Source organism: Peromyscus californicus, unplaced genomic scaffold, assembly GCF_007827085.1.
Source record: "Peromyscus californicus insignis strain IS unplaced genomic scaffold, ASM782708v3 Scaffold_13__1_contigs__length_99412109, whole genome shotgun sequence".
Taxonomy (NCBI): Eukaryota; Metazoa; Chordata; class Mammalia; order Rodentia; family Cricetidae; genus Peromyscus; species Peromyscus californicus.
This window is the reverse complement of record NW_026294424.1, coordinates 83,185,926-83,211,581: the sequence shown is the minus strand read 5'-3', so window position 1 is coordinate 83,211,581 and position 25,656 is coordinate 83,185,926. Positions and strand designations below refer to the sequence as shown.

At 39.3% G+C, this 25,656-nt stretch overlaps 1 protein-coding gene across 1 annotated transcript; it reads right to left on the bottom strand.

Annotated features, from left to right (window-relative positions):
* Positions 1–345: 345 nt before the first annotated feature.
* Positions 346–19,584, bottom strand: Afp (alpha fetoprotein). Its single transcript, XM_052735976.1, has 15 exons — positions 19,488–19,584; positions 18,732–18,783; positions 17,693–17,825; positions 14,241–14,446; positions 13,000–13,132; positions 11,716–11,813; positions 10,157–10,286; positions 8,273–8,487; positions 6,110–6,242; positions 5,362–5,459; positions 4,677–4,815; positions 2,831–3,054; positions 1,523–1,655; positions 952–1,006; positions 346–482 (listed from the first exon to the last, which is right to left on the bottom strand). The coding sequence occupies exons 1-14, from the start codon at positions 19,570–19,572 to the stop codon at positions 962–964; spliced, it is 1,824 nt and encodes a 607-aa protein (XP_052591936.1). The 5' UTR covers positions 19,573–19,584; the 3' UTR covers positions 346–482; positions 952–961.
* Between the last annotated feature and the right edge of the window lie 6,072 nt (positions 19,585–25,656).

The window sequence follows — 25,656 nt, the reverse complement described above, 5'->3', positions numbered from 1 at the left end:
TCTCGGGTCATCAAGGCATCACCCTCTAGTGATAGATCCATTGTGGGTGGCTTTCATCTCCCACAATGACCACTACTCGTGATTTTTAACAGAATCTGTTTTAGCCAATGGCATGTAGAACTCTCCTTTAAAAAAATACATTTTCACTGGGCAGTGGTGGTGCACGCCTTTAATCCCAGCACTCGGGAGGCAGAGGCAGGCGGATCTCTGTGAGTTCGAGGTCAGCCTGGTCTACAGAGCGAGATCCAGGAAAGGCACAAAGCTACACAGAGAAACCCTGTCTCGAAAAACCAAAAATAAAATAAAATAATATGTTTTCATAAATAAGCAGACAAGGAAAAGAAAACTAGTTGGGAAGTCTTTATTTCTGAGGTAGAGAAATCTCACATGGAGGTCTTCACCATGTCATTAAAGTATTGTCAATTACAATTAAACCAAAAAGCTCTCGCCAAAGTGTCAACTCATTTTGTCCTCTCTTCCCTCTGGAAAAAAAAATAGTTTGTATTATTAATTGAGAAGGTAAAAATGTTTTGTTAATAGGAACATAGGAAGGCCTGCTGATTGCAACTTCTGAAGCCTTTGAAGTTTCCCAAACTTTTGTTTCAGTATTTTTTTAGATTTATTTATTTATTTATTTTAAGACTATGAGTGCTCTATTTGCAAGTACAACTTTATGCCAAAAGAGGGCATCAGATCCCACTATGGAAGTTGTGAGTCACCATGTGGCTGCTGAGAATTGAACTGGACCTCTGGAAGAGCAGCCAGTGCTCTTAAACTGCCGAGCCATCTTTCCAGTCCCCTTATTTCAGTATTTTAAAATGAAACCTGTTTTATTAAATTATACTCATTTTAAAGGAATTTAATGGTATTTCTTAGAATCTTCATCACTACAGATTGATATGTAGGGAGAATCAACATCTTTATTTAGTCTGAGCCTGAAATTTTTGTTACCTGGAGGAGTTCAAACTCCCAAAGCAGCACGAGTTCTTGAAATCAACTTTGGACCCTGAAAGTCAAGAACACAAAAAAATGCTCAAACAGAGAGATGCGGGATGGTGGCAGTCACACAGTCAACTCAGGCACTCCCTTGTTTCTATTGTGGGTGTACAAAAATGTGCTCCTAAGTGAGTTCAAGTGTATATCCTAAAAATATTCTCCTAAGATCTTGGTTATGTAATTAATACACTAAATAGTGAACTCTTTTAATTCAGTTCATGAAAACTGATTAACTTTAGCTCAGAAAAGTCTACATTATCATCAATTATTTATATACATTTAATCATTCTCTCCATTAGGAAATAAATCAAAATTACTGATTCTCTTAATACAGTTTAAATTTTCAATTCTCCCTGATACTTAGGAAAATGTTATTGTTTTTGAACCTCAAGAAATATCCAAAGAAAATTTAAATCTGTCATTATTTTAAGTTATATATTTGCAGCATATTATTTCCATTCTTTACTGCAGGATGCTCCATGTCAAGACAAACATTTTATTGGGGAATAAAATGTTTCACACGCACCTCTTCTGCAAAACAGACTTCCTGCTGCTGGCTTTGGCAGCACTTCTCCAAGAAGCTAGAGAAATCAGCAGTGACAGCCTCATGTTGCTCCTCCGTCATGCGAGGCTTTTGCTTCACAAGGTTAATGAGAAGCCTGTGGTTTAAAACAGAAGGAAATACAGGAGAGTCTGCCTTGTAATGGCGCTTTCCCAAAATGCTTTTAGTAGAACATTTTCAGAGCCCTGGCAGTCCCCACCCTTAACCAGCACTTCTTCTACTCATTGCCAGGCTTAGCCCTCACAATTTTCATCGGAAAGACTGAGGCTGGAAACATGCCAAGCCGCTGGCCTGCCCTGGTGCAAGTTATAGATGAAACACCATGTCAGGATTCAACATGCTTTTATGGAGTGAACTGTGTGGTCTCTGTCTTGCTTGCCTACATTATCCTTTCCTGTTCCCTCTTCTGTAGTGTGGTTTATCCATGCACACAAGCCCAGATGTCTAGATGCTGACACCTGCCACTGTCATACCTTAACCCAAGGATCACTGGCTGCCTACACTACTCACTTAGCAGTGATTATATGGTGGAGTTAAAGCTGGCAGGGCAATAGGGAAGGTTTGGGTGAAAAAGCACCATTCTTATTATTCTCTTCTGACTGAAGTGAAGAAAAATGGAAGAATGGGTCTCCCAAGGAAGGAAGGCCCTGTGCAAAATCAGTGAGTTTTAAATTTAAATTAAAATGTATGGGTATTTAAAGAATGTAAGTTCCACTAGCTTTATTCCAATCACCATTACAGAATGTCACTTGTCATCAATGAAATGTGTATTTATTCCCTTTTATTTTAACAACATGATTTAGTCAGATATAATTATCCTGCTTATGTTTCTGGTTGTGAGCCTAGCCTTTAATAGCTGAGAAAAAAACCCAAAAAAATAATAATAACAATAATAATAATTATCCTGCTTATAAATGCAGTCACACATTTCCTCTAATTGGAATGGAAGTACCCAGACTCAATACAAAAATCTCTCCTAATTTTTCAAAATAGATCATCCATTTTCCTTCTACCCAAAATATATCACAGTTGTTAGGACAGAGATAATTTTTCATAAAGGGAAAATTGTCTGCCTTAGTGGATTTTTCCAAACCAACTTCCCCCACAAGGCTGCATGAAAACTGAAACAGAATTAATTTCAAAGAGACACTTTGGTGCTTCAAGGGCAGTTAGGTTCTAGGGAACCTATGAGTCATAGAAATGTAAAGTAGGAGTCTCAGCTCCTCCCTCTAGCATTGGTCTTCTCCAGGGTAGAACATAACAATGTCTTACTCTTGTTTCATGGTCTGCAGAGCTATGCCCTGAGCTTGGCACAGATCCTTGGTCAAGGTGAATTTGTCATCAGAAAATGGCGGAGGGATATAGCTTTCATCTATCACCAAGCTGGTAATGCATGGCCTCCTGTTGGAATATGAAGAGTTGCAGCAGTGGCCAATACCAGGGTTCAAAGGGTTTGCTTCATGTCGTACACACAAGTGTCCAATGAAAAGGTCAGCCTGGTTAGGAGAATAAAAAAGAAGAAAGCAGGGAAATGGAATTAGCTACCAAGTTGGCTCACACTTCCTGAAATCTCATGTAGTAACACCCAATGTCCAAGAACTTATCACTAATATTACAGGAAAACTTGCTATGTACTATTGTTGCCATACTAACAGCATGTTGTGGACTTCAATGTTTGCCCATTTGCTTGGGATAAAACAATATGGAGTGACAGATTTTAACACATGTGACATTGATGAAAGCCCTTTAGCTGGCTGAAATATGCTTCTAGTTGCACACAGACTTTCAAAAAGGAAAAATATCTCTATCTTGATGTGTACAAATCAATCGGTAGGTTGTTTTCTATGTGTATCTGGTTGAGTTTTGCTTTCCTTTGAACGTTTGTTTTATTTTTAGGCATGTGTCCATAGGGGTGGGTGCCTGTGGAAGACAGAGGCATCAGATCTCTGTGGATCTGGAGTAAAGGGTGCTTGAGAGTCATTTTCAGTGGGTGCTGAGAACCAAACTTGGGTCCTCTACAAAAAGTACACACTTTGTTGCTGTTGTTGTTGTTGTTTTTGTTTTGTTGTTTTGTTTTCGAAACAGGGTCTCACTGTACAACCCTGGCTGTCCTAGAACTCGCTCTGTAGACCAGGCTGGCCTCGAATTCAGAGCTCTGCCTGCCTCTGCCTCCCGAGTGCTGGGATAAAAGGAGTGCACTGCCCCCAAGCAGTACACACTTTTAACGATCCAAGCTATCTCTTCAACTCTGGAGTTTGGGTTTTGATGCAGAGAATCACTTTCTGAAGGTCGGACTAGAACAAATCTAACCTTTGCAATTTTTATTACACACACACACACACACACACACACACACACACACACACCCCTCATAGAAAATAAGTGGGTGTGTAAATGTGTATTTAAGGCTTTAATATAGATTCTTCCAATCTCACATACTTCAAAGATATCTCTTAAATACCTAGTTACAAATTTTAATTATTTTTAGCATGTTTGTGTGCTTCCTCTTCTCAGGCTAAGTCTACATGAGTCATTCAGATTACCTAGTCTAAGTCACCCTAGAAAAATGGTACAATTTTCATTCTTAAGTATCAAATGCAAACAGCTCAAGCTTACTGACAGAAATCTCCTTTCAGTGTGACATGAAAATGAAGGAGCTTACTATCCAGAACATGGATCTTACTCCTGTACTTTACCTTGGGAATAAACTGCCCCAAATAGCACTATAATGATAAGACTGGCCTGCAAAAGGCAGATCCCTAACTATGGCTAAAATAAGATAACTAATTGCAATATATTGTAAGTAAGGCTTTGCTCTGCTTTTCAAATATTAAAGTAAGAATTTAGGTAATACGAATAAGTTGAATAACATATCAGCTATTATCCTTTCTATGCATAAAACTTGCTTATATGTTATTGAATAAATCGGCTGCACTTCTACCAGGCATTCTAGAAGGACAGGAAGCCTGGGAAACCACTGAGAGACAGCACTCCCACAAACCCCTCCATTTGAACTCACTGAATAAACCAAGCAACGCCATCTCCACTATTTCTTCTAAGATGGAAATATGAAAACAGCTTCAAGTCAAAGAGAGCAGAAACGAGAGAGGATACTCACCGATCCCTCACCACAGGCAGACCATTTATCCTCACTGAGCTGGCAGCACATGGCTGCAATGCCCACCATATTCCCGGTGAGGTCTATCAGCTCTGCTGATGTCATCTGAGGGACTTTCCTTGTGTAAGTAATGAGGAACCTGAAAGAAGCATTTTTTACAGTGTCATCATTAGTTTTTACTCCTTCCTCCTTCACGAGGACCTACTTTTAGTGTCAGGAGACATGAGCACGTGGCTCAGCAATTGAGAAGTTTTTATTCCGACATCACTCCACATGCTCCCGTCTTCCCCAGGTATCACTATGGGATGCAGATGCTGCAGCAGCGGGCTACCTTCCCAGCATCAGCACTTCCTTGATTTCAAGTGTGACCTTTGGGTGTTGGAACCTTGACAGGCTGTGAGCAAAATGGACTCCTCTCCTGCAAAAAGCTGCAGGGTTTGGGGAACCTGCAACCAGTTCAATAGATCAGATTTCACAGGTGCTCTTGTGGATCCCTAAGGGGGAACAACGACCTGGGAGGAATCATGTAATCAGTTTTATACTGACTTCTGTCCAACTGGGGATGGAAGTGAGGGGAGGAGTGGCTTAAGAATTTAAATTTATGTTTCCCTCACCTATTAAAACTGTTACATCACTGAACACAACAACAACAACAACAACAACAACAACAACAACAACAACGTACTGCTTTTGTAAGTAGTAGGCCCCTAGCTTCTGGTAGAGAGCACAGCTTTGCTTCGCCAGGGCTTGACTCTCCTCGACGTGTTTTTGCAGTTCTTCTTCCTAAAAATACAGATATTATTACATGCATTTTTCTCTCCTCCCAGACACACAATTTTCTTTATGCCAGTATCTTATTCCATTACAAAACCCATCTTGGAAGCCTTTATAAAACATTAAAGATGATAGAGTGTGACTTTTGAAAATTAAAACAAATGAACTCTTGAGAACACAACCACTAGATAGCTGAAATTTCTGTGTAAGATTTTGCCTTCCCAAAACTGTCAAAAAATGAATATTCTCTCTATTCTATTCACCATGGAGCATTTGACCAACATTTTTATTTCTTATATAAGCCATTGGTTAGTGGTTGGAATAATTACTTAATAGTTAGGTTACTAGTTTAGACGTATAATTAGCTAATTGCTAGTTAATAAATAGTTACTTTGTATTTTAATAAAAAATAGTCTATTTTTATTATTTGGTGAGGAGCATGTGCTTTTCAAAGGACATGTGTGGAAGCCTCTCAAACATTGTGGAGCAGGTTTCTTTTCCTTCTTCCTTCACATGGTCCCCTTCAACTCAGGTCCCCAGGCTCATGATACGGGTACCTTTACCTGCTGAACCACCCATCTGACCCACAAACAGTATTTTCAATGCTTCTTTATCAATGCAGTTTTACAGATTATGCCCCAAATTTCAGAGCAGCCTACCACATTGTCCTGGCATGCAAGTGAACTTTCAGGCTGGGAACACTTCTCCAACATCTCCTGGTATGTTTTAGCAATTCTTAGAATGACAGAGACAGCATAGTTGGGATGTCTTCTTGAATATTCATAAAGAAAGCTGAAATATGTAGGAAAAATATCATGTTGTTGGAACTAAGACCAAATTACACTATTAATCCCCTAACCATTCCTATGTAATAGTCAGAGCATATAGGCATTAAAAATCAAATAGCAAGTGAAGCAGAAAAAAACAAACATAATTTGAACTCTATGAACAGCAAAACTCTTAATGCAGGCTATATATATAGTCCCTTAAATTACTCTGTAAAATGTCCTTTCATGGAAACATGACATCTGCCAGAAAATAGATGGAACTGGAAATCATTAAGTTAAGTGAATAAGCTGGTTTCAGAAAAACTCCACATATTTTCTCTCATATGTGGAACCTAGGTCTAAAACTATGTATGCATGTATGTGAAATTATTTCTAATTAAAGAAGAATGATACAAATAATGCTGTTTTATTTTCCTTCATATTTTATGCTGGCTTTTTAGCGATAAGGTTTACAATCATTTAACCAACAGATATGTTTTCCAGAGAGTATTGTATGCTAAAATTGCTCTAAACAGTGAAGGGCTAATGCCATGTAGCAGAAAATCTCTTTCCTCCCCGAAGCATTTGTTATAAGGAAGCAGAAGCAAGTTTAAAATGGGTCATCTGTCTTTGGTAGTGATAAATCAATGGAGAGAAAATAAAGAAAGATGAAGGGCAAGAAGAGAGGTGGCGCCCAATGAGGGGTAGTCACTAATTGGGCTTGTGGTCAAGCACAGCTCCTTCGGATTAGTGATACAGCAGTGGAGGTGTGAGGGAAGAAAGTGCAAGGGCGTAGAGGAAGACCATTCTTAGCTGAGACAATTTCCACTGCAAACATTCTTTGCCACCAAAGGCCTGTCTCTATGAAGCACACTACTAGCTTTCTTAGATGTGTATGCCCATATAAGTGTGAAGATTGCTCTTTAATATTAATTGTGTTCCATGGTTATAGATATTGGTAGTAGTGCTTGCTTATACCACCAATAAAATCTCTAGCTGTGTCTCCTGAATCTAGTCTTTTTTTTTTTTTTTTGGTTTATATAATTTTATTTAGCAGTACAAATGATATGTGAATTTTCTGATTTTAAGGCAACCAAAGAGTTATGTCTTCTGGGAATACTGGGGAGAAAATTGAAGCATTGTTTTCACTGCGGCGTTAGAATCAGACTCTCGAATTGAGAAAGGCCCTCGGAAATCATTAAATATAATATATCCTAAGAGCTGCACAAATCCCTCTTCACACAGCGTCCACAGGTACTTACAGTAAAGGGAAAGGTATTAACTTGACTGTTGGCAAATAGAATGAATACATGCCTATTGATTCTACTACAAAAAAACTACCATTGTGAAAATGTTCTAAACGTGTTTCCATTGGCTTAAAAATTCAGTAAATAGTGAGCAATCTGTTTCAATGAAAGACTGTCTATCTGGCTCTAGCTATTGAGTTACATTTAGGGGAATGGTTTTTTAAAACATGTATAGCAAGAGAGTCTATTCATGATCTTGGGCCCTTCTTGTTTTCAAATTTAATTTTATTTATCTATTATTACTAGAGGGGGAGGCACATATGCTGTAGCATGCATGTGTTGTCGAGGAGCACTTTTGGAAATTGGTTCAATCACTTTCCCTGGTTTGAACTCAGGTAGTCAGGCTTGTGTGGCAAGTACTTTTCCCCACTGTGCCAACTTGCCAGCCTAAGCCTTCCTTATTACAGAAATATCTTTATTATCTTTGGAAGTTCAAGGTGGCTATCATATGAGATATGTAACTAGGATGGCATTCCTCGTTTCAGAGAAAACACAAAACAAAATTTAGATTCATAAGCAAGCCAATTAATAGTGATTATTGATTATTGTGGAAGTCTCATCACTACCATAGATCTCATCCCCTAGTTACTGGTTCCCTGCCTGCAGCTACTTAGCATCACAGCATCAAGACAGGCAGGCTCAACTGAGCTCAAAAACTATAGCCACCACTCCCCATGCCAACAAAACAAAGCTTCCAATTGCATGATGGTCTTTATCATTGTGAACATACATTTACGGGGCATGTTACCTTGCCATGAACATGATTTTTTCCTCTGAAGAAAATTGGCCAAAATTTCTATCTCCCAAAAACCCATTTAGATTTGGAGATAAACCTTCAGGTCTGTCATCGTTTTCTGCATGAATTATGCAATAGCCAAGTTCCAGTGTGGGTAATTTGCAGCATTCTGCTATTTTGCTTGACAGAATATCTTGTTGAGAACATATATACGACATGACTTTTTCCTGTAATGGGTATAACAAAATATACATCTCAAAGATTTATCCTTTAAGGTAGGAACTTAAAGCTTTAAAAGGAAGTGGAAGAAGATATCAATGGAAAAGTGAAGAGAAAAATCGAGAGCCAATACAAGCATTTTGCTTCATCTCTCTTTCTGTTTTTAACTCCCCTCTCTCTCTCTTCCCTTTTATTTTGCTCACCTTGCTTTTCCTCATTGCTTTCCGAATTGTTCAAGACCTCTTTCCTGTAAGTCCTTCTTTCTATTTTAATAAAAATCTTCAAGAAACAAAGGAAATATGCTGCTCAAACCACACAGCATCTTTTTATTGGTATTGAAATTTTCCAATGGACAATATTCGCAGCGGGCATTCTAACCTTGCCATCTCTCCCCTCCATCTTGATCAGAAAGATATGCAGTGACCCACTCTGCCCTCCAGAGGGCAGTCTCTAAACAACAAACCCGCGGTGAAAAATCCTGGAGAGAAAACTTTTGTCTCTGCTCAGGGCCATTATCAGCTGTGATGGTTGAAACCTAATATTCAGTTGTTAAAGCCTTCCTTAAAATACTGAAATTATTTTTTTCTACTCTCAATGAAAAAGTAACTACAAGCTCCAAAAGTTAAAAGGTAATGTTTTTAACCGTCTATGAAAATCAATAAAATTGTTACTTACAAACCAAGAAAGCTGTCGTCAAAGAAAAGCAAAATACTTTTTTGCTGGTATTCCTAACTGACCAATGAATTCTTAATGTGATGAGCAAATAAATACTCAAATCTATGCTTCCTGGTTTATCCACTCCTCATGGCAGGGGTGCCTGTTGCCCTAGTATCTGTCTAGTTCTGTCCCTGGCAACCCCGGCCACCTGCTGACTTCCCTGACTACCCCTACAAAAGCACCATGGGAGTGTACTGAAATGAGTCTTTCCTGCCCCAGTTTCCAGGTCATTTGAGCCTCTAACAACAGTGATTTTTTTTTAAGTCTCCTTGATGTCACAGGGACGGGAGGGGAAGTGATTTGTTGCATGTAGACTTCTTGTTCCACGTCTAGGAAGCCCAGGATTGGCCCAAAATTGCCATGCCATGCACATGACCACTTCTTGTAGATTCTATGGCTAGGAGTTTGGGGTTTTAATTCTTTTGGATCCCTTTATTCACACCTCTGCTTGCCATGAATGGACATTTTCCCTTGTGCAACAGTTTCTTGGGTTATTTTTACTTATAAATCTGTCATCAAACTATGACAGACTCTCTCGATGTGACAGGCATTGGCCTGTAGACATATCAGTGAACAAGACAGTCTATAACTCCATGAAGGCCATTGTCTTATCTCTCTGATTAAACTATACATTCCTTGATGTCAATTTATGTTTTCCTAGTGCCTCTCATGGTGAACCAGCAGCTAGCTGGGTGGTAGAAGATACTCACTGTATTTCAGTCAAATAAAGAAACAAATGTACCTTAGTCTCACAAACAGGGGCAGGGGTTGCTAAGGCCTGAAATGAAAGCCAAGATCAAGAACATAGCTTAAATTCTACCCTTAGAAAGCCTATAACTTCACAAGGTCACAGGTACCATACACTGTGCTCTGGCCAAGGCAAGCGGCCTTCATTTAGAGTGAGACAAAGTGAAAAGGGAGGAAGCAGAAACCATCTCATAGAAAGAGAGAGACTCCTACCCCATCCTGCAGGCACTCCAGCGCATTTCCTAGACAGCACTCCTCATGAATGTGGGACACATCCAGGACCAGCTTCTCAATCTCAGTAAAATTCGCCCTGGGAAACTTTTGACTTAGCTTAATAATGGTTCTGGGAGAGGAAGATTTAAAGAAAAAAAAATCAGCTTGTTTATGTATTAGAATGAAATCGCATGTCTATCAAGTGTCTGTTGAGTTACCTCCAAGGGGAAAGAACTAAGATGTCTTAGGTCATCAGCTTCAGCCCCACCTCTCCAGGTGGAAGCTCTGTAGATCATGGGCTGGGTCTCCAAATGATTTGTAAGTAATTTATAGCTTTGTAAAGACTCTCCAGGGACTCAAGATAAATGGTGTCCTTGCTTGTTCACCCCTGACTCTGAATATTTGGGATCTACTTGTCTATAATTCCAGCAGGCAGAAGGTGGAGGCAGGAGAATTGGGAGTTCAAGTCCAGCCTAACTACCAGATTCTGCCTCAAAGGGTTCAAATATGTATTTTATTAAAGAATAAATGATGAAGGGGTGGGAAAATTCTTTGAGAATAACACTTGCTTTTCATTTCTTAGAAATAAATAGTTGTGAGAAACCAGCGAGGGTGCAGATGCCCAAATCAAGGAAATGAAAGAAGTGGAGCAGACTCAATGTTGGAGACAAGTCGTCGGATCACGGCAGAAGGAAAGGATAAACAAAAGCTGCCTGCATCTGGGGATTCCATTCATGGAAAGGGCTAGCCGTGCACATATCCCGCTCCTTGAGTAGAGCTTGAGTCATTGCTACTGATGAGAGGGAGTCTGGGGACAACTGGGGAGCATATGGCTCTACTTGCTGATAGATACATTATGCAGTTGCTGTAATTGTTTCTTCATTTCTATTTTACTCCTAAGACAGATTTTTAAAGTGCTTCATGAACTGATCATTAAGTTTCTGGCAGAATTGGGAGGTAATTGAAGGGTAAGTCGGGCCTCTTCCAGAAGGAATTCCCAGCCAGTCTTTGGAACTAACTACATGACTGAAAATGTCCGTTGAGTCTCAGCTGTGCACAATACTCATGACTCACATCATTTAGAATTTTCTTTTCACCTGCCACTGGGCTCTAAAGTTGTTGCCTTGAGGGAATATTTTAATGAGAAGCAACACTTGACACAATGGAGCCGATTAGGAAGCACAGTTAACATGAAGAATTTCTTGTTAGGCCACAAGTCTGAGATGCCTCTCCTTGAGGGTTGGCCTACTTTGTAGAAGAGCTAGGAAAATATGGTCTAACGAGGTGGTGTAGTTTGATTGCAGATGGAAACTAAAGTGTCTAGAACAGGCAAACAGTATAAACCTTAAAATTCTGTCTCGAATATCACCCTAGTGTGGCTTTTGTAAGTAATAAATGGCCAAGTGATCTGATAGCTTCCTTCTGATCCTAAGATTTCATGATTCTAATCACAGTCTCCATCACCAAAGGGGACTTTGCTCTGTAAGAGTAACACTGAGAAAAATAAACAGCAATCCTACAGCACCTAGCTGATTGCTTCCATAGAAGCTTAAACTTACATGGCCTGGAGGTTTCGGGATCCAAATTTCCTTATTACTGTACATACGTGCTCATTCAGCAAGCTGCCTTCTCTTAATTCCTTTGCGATTGATGCCCTCTAGATGCAGAAGAAGTGAAGTGTTTAAAAAAAAATGTACTCTTTCTAAGAATTAGAAAAGCAATGGGTACAGATAACACATGAAAGTGCATGGAATATTTTTTTACTAATCTTAGAATTACCAGACATTTAAGCAAATTATTTTTAATGACTTTTAGATTAATTCTTATGTATATTTGCCTGAGATTTATCTAAAATACTTCAAAACAAAACATCATAATTTTGATACAGAGACCATATGGACGGCTGTGCCTTTCCAGCCTCTAGGCAAACTGAAGCCTACTGACTCCTGCTCCATTAAAAAAACATGATTGCGTCATAGTCTGGTATTGAGGAAAGTCATGCACTTCTTAGGAATTTGGGCCCAGCTGGGGCTATATAGGACTCTGTCTCAGCCAGGTGGTGGTGGTGCATGCCTTTAATCCCAGCACTCCAAAGGCAGAGGCAAGTGGATCTCTGCTAGTTCAAGGCTAGCCTGTGCTACAGAGTGAGTACAAGGACAGGCTCCAAAGCTAGATAAAGAAACCCTGTCTTGAAAAAAAAAAACCCAAAACAAAAACAAAAAAGACTGTCTCAAAAAGTAAAAACAAGCAAGCAAACAAAAGCCAGAAGCTGAAATATGCTCCACTTTGCTGACATGAACAACCCCATCAACATTCAGCTTCTTTAGCTCTGGTTGAACCTGTAGTGTGCTCATCGCCTGTCAGTAATCCATGGAGTCATTTATTCTGTATGGATACTGTTTCATGTCTGTCTGAGAAGCTGTTGGGACGCATTTCATTGTCCTACTCTGCAGAAGACGCATGGTTCCATCATTCTGTCCAGTTTATAGCTACTAAGTCACCATTTCCATGTAGATTGCTATTACTTCTACTTTCTTTAAAGATTCCGTAAATGCTGATTCATGAAGCTACAAAATATACACATTCTTACTTTGGTCTAAAGTTGTACCTTACCATTATGGGTATTGTTTCTAACTATAACTATAAATATAAAAGGAAATGTCACTGATAATGGGAAAGGTTCAGTAAAAGAAAAAAAAAGGATGTTCATTAGGATAGAAAAGAATTACACTCTCTTCTGAAGATGATAGTCTCCACATGAGGCACATCTCCACTTTTAATTCTGTTTTCCTGAGCCATAGCTAGACCTCATTTAGGTTCAGATAGCTACACAAAGAGATCACCTTTGTCTGGAAGCATTCCTCCGCGTTTTCAGCTTTGCAGCAAGCTGGGACAGCTTTGTCATACTGAACAGCCAAGGAGAGAATGGTAGGCGCATACAGGAAGGGGTACCTTCTTGACACTTCATAGATGACCCTGTGAAATGGACAGCACTTGGAGATTTGCAAACATGTAAAAAAAAAAAAATGGGTGGACGGCAACTGCTCTGAAGTGGACTCTGGGATTTATTTAAAGATTTGGATAATAGCAAAAGCAATGGAGTGCACTGCACGGTGCTTTTACTTTACTGGGCCCTTACAGGGGAAATGTCCGTGCTTCTTCCAGATACTGTCAAAAATTTTCCTGTCTGTCAACCCCAGGAGAAAAGAAAAGATCGAATACTTGCTTCCAGAGTCTATTAAGAAAACAAGCAAAGATGCTATGATTCTTATGGAAATGTCTTTTTCTGTAAGTCTGCTCAGACATGCCTGGGGAACCAACAAGGCCAGACTTCTTAGTAACCATCCTAGCAAGTCCCCCTCCCCCCTCTATATAGATAGATATAGATTTATAGATAAATAGATTAGATAGATATATAAATGCATGCATGGATGGATGGTTGGATAGACAGACAGATAGATGATAGATAGATAGATAAATAGATAGATAGATAGATAGATAGATAGATAGATAGATAGATAGATAGAGAAGATTTTATATATATGCCTGTAACCCCAGCACTTAGAAGATGGAGACAGGAGGAGCAGAGGTTCAAACCCATCCTTAGCTACATACTTAGTGCAAGACCAGCTTGGAGTTCATGAGACCCTGTCTCAAAAATAACATGAAATATTTTTAAAGGAAGGCAAGAGGGTGACAACAGTGCTTGTGAGCATTCATCCAGCCATTTATGCCCAGCACATTTGTTCCAACATTACCTGACTGTACACGATTAATTATCAGTTTAGTGAGTGAGATACATAAATAAATACTTGGCTATTGGAAGTCATCCTTTTATTCAATACTGATGCATTTGGGGGTGAAGCGAAATCAAGACTTTAAAGGTGGGAAAGAGATAATGTCTCCAGAGGCTGAAGGATCAGAGGCTGGGTCTGCACATGGTCTGTCCTGCATCTCACAGCCTGTATTAACAGGAGCCCTCGAGGTATTCTTGGTACAGACCTCAACAGACACACACTTCTACACACTTTGGAGTGTACTTGTAGACTGCAGAAACACTGACTGCCTGGTGGATGGTCCTTACCTGTTCATGAATGTCTCCCTGTTTTCTTTGTATGCTTTGCAGCTCTCAGCAGGTTCTGGAAAGCTGAAGGGCATGACAGAGGCCACAGCAGTCTTCTTGCGCGCAAGCAGACACTGGTGTCTCCCCTCCCCACTTTGACTGCAGCAGTCCGAGAGTCCATACTTGTCAGAGATCTCATGGCAGATTTCATCCAGAAACACAGATATCTGGGAAGAGAAAATCTTTGGTTTTTAATGAAATGAGGCCAGTAAATTAAGAAAATTCCCTGTACGTGCTCAATATGTTTCCTCTCAGTCTGATGTGATGACTTTCCTTGGTAGCTTTTAGGGTGAAGGGCTTCTAATTTACATCCTTGGGTAGCACATAAGACATAGCTACTTTATTTTAAAAGAAAAGGGGCCATGTAATAGTTTACCTTTCCTATCTTAATTTTAAATTAAGTAATTTTACTCTTTCATTTCATGAAAAATTTGGCCTCAAGATAATAGAAACTTTCCTCTTTGTTTTATAGATATTCATTCCATTTGGCCTTATAACAACAGGAGGATAATCTAAAATTGAATATTATTTTCAGTTAAAAGTAGAAAACGAGCCGGGCGGTGGTGGCGCACGCCTTTAATCCCAGCACTCGGGAGGCAGAGCCAGGCGGATCTCTGTGAGTTCGAGGCCAGCCTGGGCTACCAAGTGAGTTCCAGGAAAGGCACAAAGCTACACAGAGAAACCCTGTCTCGAAAAAAAAAAAAAAAAAAGTAAAAAACAACTTCAAAGTGGACTAAAAATAGAACCACCCTTCATTAGTCATAATTACAGATTTAGCTACAATATTTTAAAATGCTTTCTTCGTTAGTACCTAAATTCACTGAGATTGGGCAAGATCTGAAGAAAGCCTCTAAAAAAAATTCATGTTTTGTCCATTTTAGGAAAATCTTTAACTATTATAACTGCTAATATTTTTTAAATCTTGACAGTCTTACTAAAGTCTCTACTTCTCGATATTCACTTCCTGTTATTGATGTTCTCTAAACGGTTGAGACAGTGTCTCTTCATGAGATGGTCCTTGCTGGCCTGAAACTCACTTGCCCCAGCCTCCTGAGCACTGAGATCATAGGAGTATGCCACCATGCTTGTCTCGATCCACCCTTCTAAATAAACCTTTTGAGTTGGAGGTGACAAATCACCCAGTCTGAAACACTGTCCTGAACTCTAATTGAACAAAAAAAAATTCACAATAAGAAGTGGTTTGGGCATGATTCATGCACATGTTTTTTTAACTGACTAGCAGAGAAAGACAAAAACAAAAATATAAACCAAGGCTTCTTATTAACTCATAAACTTTAGAGTTTTAGGAAGCAGCTGAGGTTGCCTTCTTACTGGCTAGATTTCATAATGCCAGAAGGTTCTGTGCAAGCTGCTGGGGGAGAAAAATCATCTAATCCATAGTCTTACCCAGCTATAAACTGTACAATTGTTAAGTGTACAATAGCCATTAGCCTGGCTAAGGTATATCCATTGGTGCAACAGGGGCATGAAGTTACAAGGGTAAATCTGATTGGCTGTCAGGCCTGCTCTCTCAGTGTAAGACTCATGCCTGGCAATGTAAAATGCACCAAGAACCCATGGTTGTGTATGCCGTAGGCCCTAAGAGAGGACCTGTTTTTACTTATTTTACTGAATGGACATAGTATCGGACTGCCTTCTAAACCCTCATGGCTATAGCTGGAGCCTAGTCCAGCCCTCAGCCTGCATCCCTGATGCTTCTATTTGCACTGGATGGTGATTAATACAGAGATTGACAGCTGTCCAAGTTCAGAAGATAAATGACTGTGGGGTGCTCGCTCAGCACTAAAAGGAACATCTATAGAGAGGGGAACACTCTCTGCCCGCAAGGGTCAGGGTCCATTGGGAAAGAGGGGGGAAAGGTTGTAGGAGCCCCAGATTGCAAGAAGACTTCTGCAAAACTGTTTTTAGACATGACTGGGCAACTATACACATGAAGTTATAATGGCTACAGTTGTCTGTACAAGACCTGCATAAAATCAAGCTAGTCAAAACTCCTCACAAAGCCCCAGCCCTTGCAGAGGAGTTACTGGCAGTTGTTGCCTACTAGAAGACAAAAAGTAGGTTTTCTTTAGGATGTAGCCCTTGGCACATGTACCAGCAGATGGCCCTATGCCCATGCACATACTGGAAGACACCATGGATTTTTTTAAAAAAAGGAAACAAAACTGAGACAGAGATGTAGCAGTAAGGGTAGTCTGGAGGACTTGGAAAGAGGGCTTGGAACATGAACGTAATTAAAACACTTTGTATAAAAGTCTCAAAGAATACATTTTAAAATATACATTTTAAAAAGATCTCCTCTACAGTGCCCAGACACACAACATTTTGGCTACTTCAACTCCACTGGGACAGAGCTCTGGGGATTTTGCTCCATAGTTGCTAATTCCATCAAGTATAAAGTATATTTCTATACAAAAGCAAACTAAAGGATAATAACTATTTCATAATGAGCTTTTATACTGGGACAACTGTGTACTTAAACTTGGTGGTTTTTCTGAAGTTCTGATTTACCCCGGTTATCAGATATTGATGCTCCTGTATATTTGCTATATCCAACAACCCGAAGAACCTGCAATGAGCCTCACACTCACTCACTCTGCCATGCTGAACAGTGTGAGCAGCCTGCTAAGGACCTTATTTCTGGAGGCAGATATCCTCATTTAAACCCCAGTTCTGCCAAACTATAGTTCCCTAAAGGAGTGACTTTTCTGAGTCTCAGTTTCCTGCACAGAAAAATTGTCCTCAGCCTCGGAGAATTATTATAGAGATTTGATTAATTTAATTATTATTATCATAAAATAGTATAACAATGTAATGTTATATGAAATCATGATTATATAATAAATAGAGATTGTTGTATAATTTAGTGATTTAACATTTATAAATTAGACAGGGATTCTAGTGATAAGCTGCAGCTAAGTTCTCTTAGATCACTGGACCGATGCTCTGATTGGTGGACATCATCTTCCATGTAGTGTTTTGATTAGCAACGCATTTGCAGTAATCCCTAGAGAGACGTCAGCCACACTGTGTGCACAAGAGGAAATGACCTGCCATTCATAGTTAACGTAAATCTCCATGAGGACTCTAAATGGACTTAATGTCACCCTGTATAGTGTAGATATGAAAGCTCAGAGAAGAGAATGTGTCTGTGGTTGCTCAGATAATCTTACTGTGTAACCGTAGCTGTGAGTCACTATTGTTGTTACTCTTGGCTCTTTTTAGCAGCCACCTGCTTTGCGACAGTGCTGTTCAGGATTCCAGGACTAATGGAACCCCGCTTTCATACAACAGGTTTTCAAATAACTAAAAGCACATGTTCCCGGTACCTTCTCTTCTACAGCCTAAATCTTGGTCAAGTTTCGAAGGGGCTTTTCCTTCTGTTCACTCACCTGGTTTTCTAAACACCCTCCATGCTGCTCATCACTGGTGGGTTTCTTAATCGCAGTCAACACATCGCTTGTCATTTTGCTTACTTCCTTGATAGGGGCTTCCGGAATAAACTGGGCAAAGGTGATGGTTGCACTGAAATAAAACCACATGCAGAGCTTAAGGACTAGACTCGGGTCACACTTGCCTTCCAAGCACAGCTTTTCCTGTTGGTGGCTTGTGTTCTGATCTATTCAGAAGGCACCCTTTGCTAAAAGTCTGCATGAAATCAGGTTCTAGTCCCTCAGAAATGAATGTCAGCTGTCTTATGGATGTTAACTCTTACAAGTCAAAATAAACAGATTTCCAAAAAACGTGCATCCTCCTTTTTGGACTGCTGCTCATGTGATACATTGGTAACTGCGAAGACTTGTATTCTTTAAAGTTTTTTTTTTCTTACTTAATTTAAGCAAAGATTAAGTCATTAGACCTCCAGTTATGTTTGCACCTATCGTGGCTGAACTCCGACCCTAGATTGTGGTAGTCTCAGACTGACTCAAAGTGATGTGTGTTCAGGTTTCTGCGTATAAATATCACCAGTAACACATGTGTTTAAATTCCTTACTATAAATTTCAAATGGGTAGAACAGAGGCAACATTTAAAGGAATAAAAAGTCCTCCACAAATAACAAAAATAGAGATATTTTACTCCCTATGACTTGATATGAAACAGTCTACAAACTAGAGAATGTGGCAGTATCTTTCTGTTGGTACTGATAAGACAGATTCCTGAGCCCGTACAGAGCTATTACTGACTGCTGAGAAATTAATCTTCAGTTTTGAAAATCTGATTTGCTTTGCTTCATGGAATTCTAGACAATGTATAGGTTAACATGCAAGGCATTGCCCAAAGTTCAACATTTTGTATGTCTGTTTGATATTCAGTATCAATGAAGCCTTAAAATTGTCCAATTCCCTCCTGTAATTTAAAAACAATGTATTTTCAGTTGTCTAAAGATTTTTTTTTGGCATGGTGTATCTGCAATGCAAAGCAAAACTTACAGGTTAAGTATATTCTTCTCTGTTGAGCACTGGGGAGCATCTAACGTGGAAGCTGGGAAACAAAAGAGATTTTTGACACGTGATCATTTCAGCTGGGAAAGCAATCATTGTTGAATTTAAACCCAAACTATAACTTTTAGAACTAAAAGTTATTAAGAACCACCTATCCAGATATCTTAGTTATACACTTGGGAAAATGAAAAAAATTAAGGAACGAAGTTAACCAGAATGATAAGTTGCAGACTTACCACTAATACTCATATTTCAAGTTCCTTATTTGGCTCCCTAATAGTACAGTGTTCTGACTGACTTATTTTAGCAGCCTTTGGACATAATTATGCTACAGTTGGCCCATTCACAGGGATGCTTTTCAGAGTCAAACAATTAGCCCTTACTGAGAATAAAAATGTTACTTTTTTGTCAGTCTGAAGGAGCTAGGAGTGTAGCCTGGTTTCCGTGTATAATGTCTTTTCATATATATGATATTAAATGTGTATATGAGACTAAATAAATAATATCAAAAAATTGAACATGGAATATACAAAAACTGACTGTGCTAAACATTACTGTGGTTTCATAAGCCTCTTGTAAAATTACATTTACCCTTCATCTAAATCTATCCACCAGTTAAATATTTTTCCTCATCTATAACAGTAAATATGATGCCTAAATCAAGACACCCGAAGAGATGCAAATGTGAGAATTTTTAAGAATTTTGTTATAGAAAAATAGATCCCGAATTATATAGCATCTTACCTATTCCAAACTCATTTCTATGCAGCGTTTTGGATTCAGCAAACCTTAGCAGGAAGACGAAGAAAATGGATACCCTCCACTTCATGGTTGCTAGTTTCTCCAGTGCTAGCAGTGGTGGAAGCGGAATATGGGAGCAGTCCCGCTGATGTTCTTTTATATCCTTCTTAAGGGATGCCTGTTAACTAGTAACCATCTCTTGGCAAACATATTACTCTATTTCCTTAAGTTGAGATGGGGCAATTTGCCAATAATTAACAGCAGAGGGGTCATTCGTAACTTATGTTCAAGGACACAGACCACTGCAGAGTGCAAAACAGAAAAACATCTTGCAAACGCTGCAAATGTTCTTCTCCACCTACACTGTTCAAATAGGTAATTCCCCCTAAACTGAAGACTAATTAATTTATTCCAACTTAAAACATTGATATATCCATAAAGAAAAGATACCAGACTTATTATGTAACTAAAAATGCATTAATTTTTTAAAAAGAATAAAATATGTATCATATGCTAGGCACTGAACATATTGCTTGCTTAATTCAGACTCTTCATTAATGGATATATTTCTTGATTATAGTATTATTATTTAGCTCAAAAATATTTGTCAATCAGGTATATTTTATTTAGTGGGTTGTGTATGGTTTAACACAGAAAACAGCATAAACCTTGATGAACCAAGTCCCATTCTAATTTAATCTACCAAAGAATAATTCTGTATGTATGTCAGAGAGTGGGTCAGCTCCATCATCCACAATTCTGTATGTATGTCACAGGTAAGTGGGTCAGCCCCATCATCCACAATTCTGTATGTATGTCACAGGTAAGTGGGTCAGCTCCATCATCCACAATTCTGTATGTATGTCACAGGTAAGTGGGTCAGCTCCATCATCCACAACTCTGTATGTATGTCACAGGTAAGTGGGTCAGCTCCATCATCCACTATTCTGTATGTATGTCACAGGTAAGTGGGTCAGCTCCATCATCCACAACTCTGTATGTATGTCACAGGTAAGTGGGTCAGCTCCATCATCCACTATGCAGCTCAACATGATTAAGGTAATACTAAAAAATGGGCACTGACATACTTCTGACCCTGAGTAATTCTTCTCATACCTTCACCCTCTATGTCATAGAGTTTATGAGGATTTTTAATTTCTCTACACATTAGAGTTACTGGAGAAAATTCCCAATGCTTACCTAAACTATAACTCAGACCAACAAGTCAGAACCTGTGGATTTAAGATCCAGGCATCAGTGCTTTCTAGGACTTCATATGTGATTAACTTTATTTATTAAATTTAAAATTTAATAAATATTTTAAAATATTTAAAATAAAAATTTAAAAAATATTTTTAAATTCATTTTTTAAACATGTATTTTATGTGTTTGAGTGTTTTGATTGGATGTATGTCTGTGTACCATGTGCATGCCTGTCGTCTGAGGAGGTCAAAAGAGAGTGTTGGATCCACTGGAACTGGAGCTACAGATTGTTATGAGCTGCCATGTGGGCACTGAAAATCAAACCCAGGTCCTCTGGAAGAACAGAAAGTGCCATAACTGCTGAGCCATCTGTCTATCCCATGAGCAGTTATTTTAAAAGCATGATTATAAAAACAAATGACCTATACTAGAAAATTAATATGATGCATATATAAAATGGAGTGAATGCAGCTATTAAGCCAATTTTGTGGAGCAATATTTAATGTAATAGAAAGATTCTCATAATGGAGATCTAATAGGAAGCAGGAAAAAACAAATACACAGTCTGGACGTTATTTTTAGGCCATACCAGTTCTCTTTACTCTCCTCAAAATAAGTAGACTAAGACACAGCAATGAGAGGCTACAGAATCTAAACAGTTTTCTAGATTGCAAGTGAATAAGACTCTCTCCCTTCCTCCCTCCCTCCTTCTCTCCTTTCCACTCCTTCTCCCTCTCCCCGCTCCTTCCCTCCCTCCTCGTTGAATAAAATAGCAATGAATGATGTAAGTAAACTGAGTACATTTTAGACTGTGCATAATGTATCAAGTTTCCTGATACTTAAACAAAGGTTTAAATCACCAACAGTAGTTCAGATGCAAACATTTATCATAACAGAACCAATGCTAATTTTTGAGCTTTTTGTGCTGCTCCATTTTATTTATGTTTTCACTTTCTGCCGTCAGACCACCTTATGTTTCATCTTTTGAGGAATCTAATCACAGACACAGACCCAGCTTGGGTACCCTTTAAGAAGGGGCTGGCTCTCCTTTCCAGCCGTTTGGCACAGCAAGATGGCAACGCCCTACTATTCGATTTTACCCAACCACATGATGACAAGAGCGCTGTGAAGAATGGTTGAAAAGCTCCCATCATGAAACACTGGGCATAAAGAACTGAAACAGAGTTTGATGATTCAAACTCTACACAGCTTGCCCCAACTCAGACAATCAATTCCAAAGCCTGTTCAGAGTGTGGTGTCAAAGCAGGACTCCACACTTGCTGAACGGATAATGAATGCATTTATCCCATGACATGGGTTTAAAGTGGAAGAAGAGTTTCCGTTTTGGTAAATTCCAGGTTTTGTATGCTTTGAGATGTTTGCCTTAGTTTGGTTGCTTGGTGGGTCAATTATTTGGATGGTTGGTTTGTGGAAAGCTGGCTTTGGAGTTTATGGTTTTCCTACCTCAGCATTCTAGGTCCTGGATTACAGATGTGCTCCACTATTCCTGGCCACTGTGAGATCTTCCTAACTTCACAAATCCTATTTCAAGTTTTATGCTAGTATGTATGTAATCTGCAAGGCTAGGTGCACAGTTTTGTCATCTTTTCATGCTAAATAGATCATGTGTAATAAGATTTAGTAAATATTATATTTAAAACTGTGACTATGTCTATAAATATACAAATAACTACAGAAAGCTTGTGCATATCAAGACAGAGGCATGTTATACCAGCCACCAAAGTCACTGGCATGCTTCTACACCTAAACCAGGAGGAACAGTCCAGATCAGCCCAGGGCCTGCTGGATTGGCATCATCCTTTCATCCCTCTCTGCACTCTGCCTTGTGGTGTGACTCTCTGCAATTCCAAAGCATGTGATCAGACTGGTAACCCGGGGTCACAGCGGAGATGGCGACTGGGTTTGAATTTTGCCCTCTCACTTATCTGCTCCATGACTTTGTGTGAACTCTCTAATACCAACTGCAAACAAGCGTAAGCCCATGTGTGTCATTGCTCAAAGCTCAGCCGCAAATGCTGAGCTCACACCAAATTCTTTTCCATTGCTCTACTTCCTAAGCCCAGGAAACCACGTGGAACCAAGATGGCCTGATAGACTGGACTTTGGTATAAGAAAGGTTCTAGCCTTGACTGTACCAGCTGTCAGTCAGGTGACATCAGGCAAACAACTCAACCCAGGCTTTATTTTCAACAAATTCATCTATAACATTATGATAAAACTAGTACCTTCTTAATGAACTAGGGTTAAACAAATGAACAAGAATTAATGGCTCAGAATACGGCCTGGCACAGAGTAGAACTCAGTAGATGGGGGATTATTTATCCATTCAACAAAAAATGTGGAGTCTGTATTGAAGACTCCATTCTCTGATGGGAAGAGTCAGCAATAAGAGTCAGGCAGCATCTCTGACTGACACCACATCTCATAGGTGTGCTGACGACTGCATCCGCACTATCAGATTGTATGATGGATGCTGTGATATATGGAGGGAAACGAGCTCCTGGCATCTCCAGATAGGTCAGGTAAAGTGTTTTTGGAGGAAGTAACATTTCAGAGAGACCTGAAAAAAAAAAAGAGGTAAATAGGCTAAGTAAAGAGGCTAACTTCCAGGAATGTAAAGGGCAACAAAAGAAGGCCCATTGGTGATAGAGAGAATAGCATGTCTAAGGAATGGGGGGAAAGGCAGTGTCTATGAAACACAGAGTTCAGAAATGATAGAACTCAGCAGGATTGTGGCTCAGTGGTAGAGTGCTCACTTAGCTTCTAGCTCATTTAGCTGGATGCAACTCCTCCATAACACAGAAGAAAAAGAGAAGTGATGAAACTCACCCTGCAGAGGGAATTTAAATTTTTTAAACTTTATTATTGTGCAAGTGTGTGTTTGTGTATGTGTGTGTGTATGTGTGTGTGTGTGTGCACATGTGCGCACATGCTAGAGAGAGATTAAAACTCTACACAGCTTGCCCCAACTCAGACAATCAATTCCAAATCTCTAGCACATGCACACATGTGCACACACACACACACTTTTTTTTTAATGAGGCTGGTAGAGGCCATATCTCAAGGACCTTATCATGTTTAAGATGATACACTTAAGATAATTACACTTCATCTTAAGACAGTGGGAGTACTACAAAGCAAAGCTGATAAAAAAAATCATCTTTGTATTTTGAAAATGTCTCTACTGTTGTCGAAGGAAACAAGACCAATTAAGAAACCACTGCAGTATGCAGTCTAATAAGCCACATGGGTGAAAGTATTGCTGATGGGAATATGAATGAAGTACAATAAAAAATGATAGATTCAGAAGCGAAGTTCGCATACACTGAGTCTCAGAGAGAGAGAGACAGAGACAGAGATACAGAGACAGAGGCACAGAGAGACAGAGAGACAGAGACTGGTTTACCCAAATGGTCCTGGATAGCGCTTGATGACTTAGTGCAACCCAAGCTAGCTTTTCCCTCTCTGGAGTGCAATGGGCACAACACCCTGGTTTGCAGGTTGAAGAAGTTGACAATGGGCATGGGCATATGGCTTCCTATCCCCAGAACTACAAGAAGGGGAAGGATATTGGAATATCTCTAGCTTAGAGAGGGTTACTCTAGCTGTGGGAGTGGATGAAAAACTGGGGGCCGGGGGCGAGCAGAACCAGAGACAGACAGCAAAATCTGCAAGGAGAGATAAAGATGAGCTTTGAACCACCGTTTGTATGCTAACTGCAAACAGTGCTAAACCCTGGGGGGTCATTGCTCAAAGCTGAGTCCTAAGTACAGGGTTCATGACAAATACCTTTCTGTTGCTCTAATTCCTGTTTGGTTTACTTTGTCATAAATCCTTAAATCTTCCTAGGTGCAATATGGCCCAGCAAACTGAACTTTGCCATCAAAAAGATTCTAATCTTGGTTGTGCCAATTATTAGCCAAACGGAATTCAGCAAATCGTTCAATATGGATGATTCTGGATTTTATCATTTATGTCACAAAAATAATACTTCTCAAGTTTATTTTCATGTGGAGGTAGAATAATGTAGTCTAAATGCTGGACAGCTAGAAACATTTCTAAAAAGATGAGGATAAACATGATCATTGTTAGGACTGCCATTTGTGTTAGAATGTAGAGTTAGGTCACACACATGGGTTGGCGGAAAATGATTCTCTCTTTCGGGGTCCTTTTTTGCCTTTTGTATTTGTGTGTGCATATTTCTGAAAACATAGCTCTTACACTTCTAGTATCTTACCCATCAATGTTTCTAATAACCTATCACCACCCTTCTGTCTCTCTCTCTCTTTCTCTCTCTCTCTCTCTCCCTCTCTCTCTCTCTGAGACTCAGGGCATGCAAACTTCACTTCCGAATCTATCATTTTTTATTTTACTTCATTCATATTCCCATCAATATGACTCCCATTCATATTCCCAGCAATATTTTCACCCATGTGGCTTATTAGACTGCATACTGCAGTGGTTTCTTAATTGGTCTTGTTTCCTTTGACAACAGTAGAGACATTTTCACAATACAGATAGGATGTGATAGGGTGGTGATAGGTTATTATAAACAATGATGGGTAAGAAACTAGAAGTGTAAGATCATATAGCACTCTGCGAGTTATAGAGAGTTATATGTACTCGCTAAAGAAAAGGTCACTGGTTGACAACTTCAACAGTCTTTAGATTGTTTTCTCATCGAACGTCATACATAATCTTAAACAATAGTCTTTCGTGAGCCATCACACTCTTCCTAGATGATTAACTTCTTGGATTTACCATGGTGCTTAGCACAACATCTGAAATACAACGTAATCTTTAAAAACAGAAATCAAAAGTTACTGAATCAAATTGTAGTCAGGATTCATGCCCTCATGGTCCTCACTCACTCATTAACACAAATGAACAGCTCACCTCTCCTACTCTTTTGGTAACAGAACATATTGAAATGTTCATGTATTATTTT

Excerpts from the sequence above, each read along its gene's own strand:
- Afp (XM_052735976.1), bottom strand. The coding sequence starts at position 19,572 with ATGAAGTGGAGGGTATCCATTTTCTTCGTCTTCCTGCTAAGGTTTGCT. Across the intron at positions 18,784-19,487 it reads TAGAAATGAGTTTGGAATAG|CTTCCACGTTAGATGCTCCC; the intron begins GTAAGATGCTAT and ends TTTGTTTCCCAG. Across the intron at positions 3,055-4,676 it reads CTGCCTGTGGTGAGGGATCG|GCTGACCTTTTCATTGGACA; the intron begins GTGAGTATCCTC and ends TCTCCTAACCAG.